The sequence below is a fragment of the Budorcas taxicolor genome, chromosome 10 (assembly GCF_023091745.1).
Source record: "Budorcas taxicolor isolate Tak-1 chromosome 10, Takin1.1, whole genome shotgun sequence".
Lineage (NCBI taxonomy): Eukaryota > Metazoa > Chordata > Mammalia > Artiodactyla > Bovidae > Budorcas > Budorcas taxicolor.
The window spans coordinates 46,274,408-46,279,127 of record NC_068919.1 but is presented as its reverse complement, the minus strand read 5'-3'; the positions used below and the strand labels follow the sequence as shown (position 1 = coordinate 46,279,127).

At 52.3% G+C, this 4,720-nt stretch overlaps 1 protein-coding gene across 1 annotated transcript; it reads right to left on the bottom strand.

Moving 5' to 3' along the window:
- Window positions 1-714: 714 nt before the first annotated feature.
- Window positions 715-2,105, bottom strand: LOC128054535 (C2 calcium-dependent domain-containing protein 4A). The gene is made up of 2 exons (XM_052647167.1): window positions 2,041-2,105; window positions 715-1,849 (listed from the first exon to the last, which is right to left on the bottom strand). The coding sequence occupies exon 2, from the start codon at window positions 1,807-1,809 to the stop codon at window positions 715-717; it is 1,095 nt and encodes a 364-aa protein (XP_052503127.1). The 5' UTR covers window positions 1,810-1,849; window positions 2,041-2,105.
- Window positions 2,106-4,720: the final 2,615 nt, after the last annotated feature.

Sequence of the window (4,720 nt, the reverse complement as noted above, 5' to 3'; positions counted from 1 at the left end):
GCAAAATATCACCTTGTTTACAGAGATAGGAATGAATTTCTTTCTGAAATAGCTTGATTTCCCAGGGCTCCTTCTGGAGAAGGCAGAAGGGGAGGCCAGGAGTATCTACTGCCCACATACCATCCACTGGAAGTTCCTTTGCTTCCTCTCTTTTCTTTTTCCTTAGCCATTATTGAAGACTCCACTTTCAAAAAGATCCTGTACTTTCTTCATGGGAAAGGAATTCTTTTCTCACCAAGGTATCTGTGTGACAGAAGGTTCCCACCCTGAGGTGTGTGTGCACGAATGAGAACATGAACCGACACACCAAACATGGAAAGCTGTCTATGTGCATCTTGGCGTTGGGCATGATTCTGAAGGAATACCATTTTTTTTTTAACCCGTAAGTCGTTTGGTATTGCTATATTAATAAATTAAGAATGACAAAGCAACGCAGATGGAGTGTCGTTCTTTTTCCTTTCGTTCAGCCACAAGCCAATCTCTTACGTTAAAAAAGAGGGAGGGGGGGGCCTGGAAAAAAGGATTGCGTGTTTTGAATAGAGGAGGGAGTCATAATTTTATCCTTCCTTACCAATAAACGATGGCAAATTCGGACATCTAAGAATTAAAACGGCAACAAAGCAAGAACATGATTAGAAAAATAAATAAATAACATTTATTTTGTACAATATCAGCGGCTTCAGTGTCCGAGACGCCCCGCGGCAGAGCGCGCCCTCAGAGGAGCAGGAGGGGGCCCAGCAGCAGTTCGCCCTGGCCCAGCAGGCGGCCCCGCTCCAGCCCGCGGCCCCGGTTCTCCGCCTTGACGCGCACGGCCAGGCGGCGCACCTCGTCCTCCGAGAGCCCGTCCAAGCACAAGTCCTGCTCCAAGACGGCCCTGCGGCTCCGCCGGACCACGGCGCCCCGCGGCTTCAGGATGAAGCTGACTCTGCAGCCGACGGGGGCGCGGGGCTCGGCGGCTCCTCCGGCCGGGCCCTCGGCACGGAGCAGCCGGACACGGAGGCGCCCGCTGGCCCGATTGTATTCGGCGGCCAGGCGCAGGGCGCCCCCGGCGCGGCCCAGAGTTACGGTGCCCTCGGCCTCCAGGCGCTCGGGACGCGGGTCGCGATGCGGCGAAAGGGATGTGACTGAGGCCTGCGTCGGGGACCCGGGGCTGGCGCGGCATTCGTCCTCGTCCTCATCTTCCCCGTCCCCGCTGGAGACGGAGCGGGCGCGGGTCAGGCCTCGGCTCCTCCCGGCCCGCAATGCTCGGCGCAGCAGCCCTTCCGGGGCGCGTAGGAGGCGGCGGGAGCGGGGCGGCGGGGCGAGCGTGTCCAGGGACGGGCTGGGACCACCGCGGGCTGCGGGGGTCGCAATGGGGGATCTCGCCCCGGGAGCGAGGGCAGCGTCTCCGCCGCCGCCCCCGTAGGTGTGGGCCCGGGGACGGGGCGCGGGCGGGAGCGCGACGGAGCCCGGGCCCCCGAGGAAGAGCGACTCCTTGCGGCGAGTGTGCGGGCTCTCGAGCAGCGCGCAGAAGCCGTAGGCAGTGCGCGCCCGGGGCAGGTGCGGCAGCGAGAGTGCTGCCTGTGAGCGCGGGTCCCAATCCGTGCGCCCCGCGCCGTCGTCGGCTCCTCGAAGCCAAAGGTCAGGCTCAGCAGCGCACCTCCGGGGCAGCGCGGCGGCCGGGGCCGAAGACTCGGGCGCATAGGGGGTGGGCAGTCGCGGCGGGATGAAGAACTCGGGGATGCGGTTCGGGGTGAGCACATTGGAGAAGGCAGGCTCCAGAGGCGCGTTGCTCGCCGCCGAGGCGCGCAGTTTCCCGAGGAGCCGCATCCTCCGAGGCTGGGGCTGGGAGTGGCGGGAAGAAGCGCTCCTGCGGGAAGAGAGAAGCGAATGAGTTTGGGCTCCTGGGGCCTCTCGAGAGTGGCTGGACACCTATCCAGACCCCTCGGGGTATCAACGCACCAATGATCCCCTGCCAGTCCCGGCGAGCTCGCTAGCGCCCACAAAGCCACCCGCCTTCCATTCATTGGTGCTAATGAAACAAAGAAGTAGAAATCAGACCTTTGCCTCTTTTTCAGTCCCTCTGGTTCGTGAGTTTCAAGTTGCTTTCTGGTGCCTGCTGACGCTCCAGCTTCAGCACTGTACCCGGGACAGGGGTGCTCCCCCTTATATTGCAGCCTGAGTCCCGCCCAGCTGGCCAGGAGTCCAACCCTTGGAGGCGCCCGGCTCGCCCTTCCGGCGGCCCTTTCTAGCCAGAGCTGCTGGGGCTCGCGTGGGAGCGAAGCTGTGGCGAAGGCCAGCCCCCTTCTGCTCAGCCCTGGGGCCTGCATCCGCTCTGCGTGCAGGGAACCGCTCACACCAGCCTGCGAAAGTTTGCCGGTAGAGGAAGGACGCCTGGGTCGGCCTGCCAGGAAGAATTGGCGGCTGAAAATGCTGGCGGCTTCTCGGAAAAGGTGAAGGATAAGGAAGCAAGTTCTTTTTAGCTGGGAGCTAAATCCTGTACCCCACTCCTCACCTCCAACCCCGCATGTGAACAACACACGCTAGGAGCTTCTGTTTTACTGCCCCCATGAACCTGCAGTCTGTAAACCAGTATAGTGTCCATGGTACTCGTGTACTTGTTTATGAGTCTGTCTCCCTCTGCTAGACCTTGGCTTTCTTAAGGAGTATCACTGACTGCCTCAGTCAATGCCATAAATGTTGGTGGAGTGGGTGAATTAAAGTATGCAAAAATCTCTGAATGACTACCGTCTCTGCCTATCAGCTTAAATATTTATTTGTTTGTCTTGGTTTCGGCATGTGGGATCTAGTTCCCTGATCAGGGTTGGAACCTCCGGTCGCAAGCACTGGGAATGCAATCTTAGCCACTAGATCACTAGGGAATTCCCTGCCTATCATCTTGATTGTCACAAATGATGGGGTTTTGGCTCATGCCCTAAACATAACATGATAATTTAAAGCTGCCCTTTTCTCTCTGCTCCATCATGAAGGTATCCAGTTAGAAAGCACCTTACAAAAAAATCCACATTGCCTCTCTACCTCTACCTCCCTCCCAGCCTTTATTTTCTAAGATGAGAAAACTGGAAGTCCAGTGGGACTTGATGAAATCCTGTAAACAGTTCAACAGAACTAATTAATGGCAGAAGCTGAAACTAGCAATTTCCTGCAGGTTTGCCTTTGCACGTGACACTTCCTGTTATCTGAAATGCCCTTCTCTGCCTTTTTTTTTCTCCATGAAGAACTCCTTTTGTTTTACTTCAGCCAGACATCCACCTGTTCAGAATCCTTTACTTGACCCACTCCTTCACTACAGTTCTCCATGTCTCCTTATTCCTTTCTTGCGCGTTCTATGTACCACCACTGCTGCATTCAGCAGCCTGCTGTGGAATTTTTGGTTGACAAGTTTGTCTTCCCTACTAAACTAGGAGTTTCTTGAGGGCAAGGACTGTGGTAAGACAACCAGAGAGGAGTCTGCGGGAGCTATCAGTATACGTAAAATAAAGAGAAGGGCTACTGTCTAGAACGTGGGTCTGCCTCCATCCCAAAGCAGACCTCTCTAAGGGACAAGCCTGGCTGTCTTATTCATCTCCTCCACTTTCAGTGCCTGGACATACAATGCCAGGCAAATAATAAGTGCTCAGTAAATATTTGATGAATTATATTGTGTTGTATTTAGCCTGATCTGGTCTTATGACTGTCATGTGCTTTTAACTACATCTCTCTCTGCTTGTTCAATTTCTTTCTCACAACAAACCAATGCGGTGGACATTGCTTCTGTTTACGATATAAGAAACTGAGGCTCATCAGTCAAATTATGAATCACAGCCCAGGTATTGTAAATCCTAGCGTTTTGCTAATTTCTTCCTTCTCTTTCCTTTCTCCTTCCATTCATCCACTCAGTTCAGTTTCATTCACTGAGTTCACTATGTGTCAGAGACTGTGTGCATGTTTTGTATTGCACTTAACATCCAGAATGTTCATTCTTAAAGCAACTCGGTCTCCTAAATATTTTCCATTATCTTTGCTTTGGATTAAGTACCATTATTTCCAAATTTTTAAAGGTAAGGAAAGTGAATGTTTTCCATAAATGAATAATTAATACTTTCTTTTAAAAGTGATCACTGTTGTTCTGCTTTTTGAGAGGGCAAATGTGAATCAGTATGCAGCCAGGGGGTAGTAACCATACCTGCTGACGTCAGAATGGCAAGCAGAAGAATTCCCAGAGGTCTCTGACTGGATCATTTCCTATTGATTCTTCAGGCCAGTCTGCAGATTCTTGGGTGAATGGCCTTCTCTAAGCATAGCACACTTGCATGATATGCCCAGGAGCCAGCTCACTTCCAATGAGACCTCAGTGAAAATGGCTTTCCCTCTCCTGAAGGTCTTTGTGACATGAACACACAGAACTTCTGTTAGCGAGTAAATCCACTAAAAGCAGGACATGAGATTTGAGAAATTCTGCTACCAGTACAGCCATATTCATGGAAAAACATAAGCACATCTATAAACACAATCTCTATATAGAGGGTTTTCTAAAACAATTAGTTTTCCATAGATTAATATTCTACAGAAGAGAACTAAGACGTAGGACAATTAGATTACTTCCACTGGGATACACTTCAGTCATTCATTCATCTAAACGAATAGCTATAGGCTGAGTCCAGAGTTAGAGGCCTGGTATCCTTCCTGATTCTTAAATCACAATAGTAGAAAGTGAAAACCCCCTCCCCCAGTGGAAACT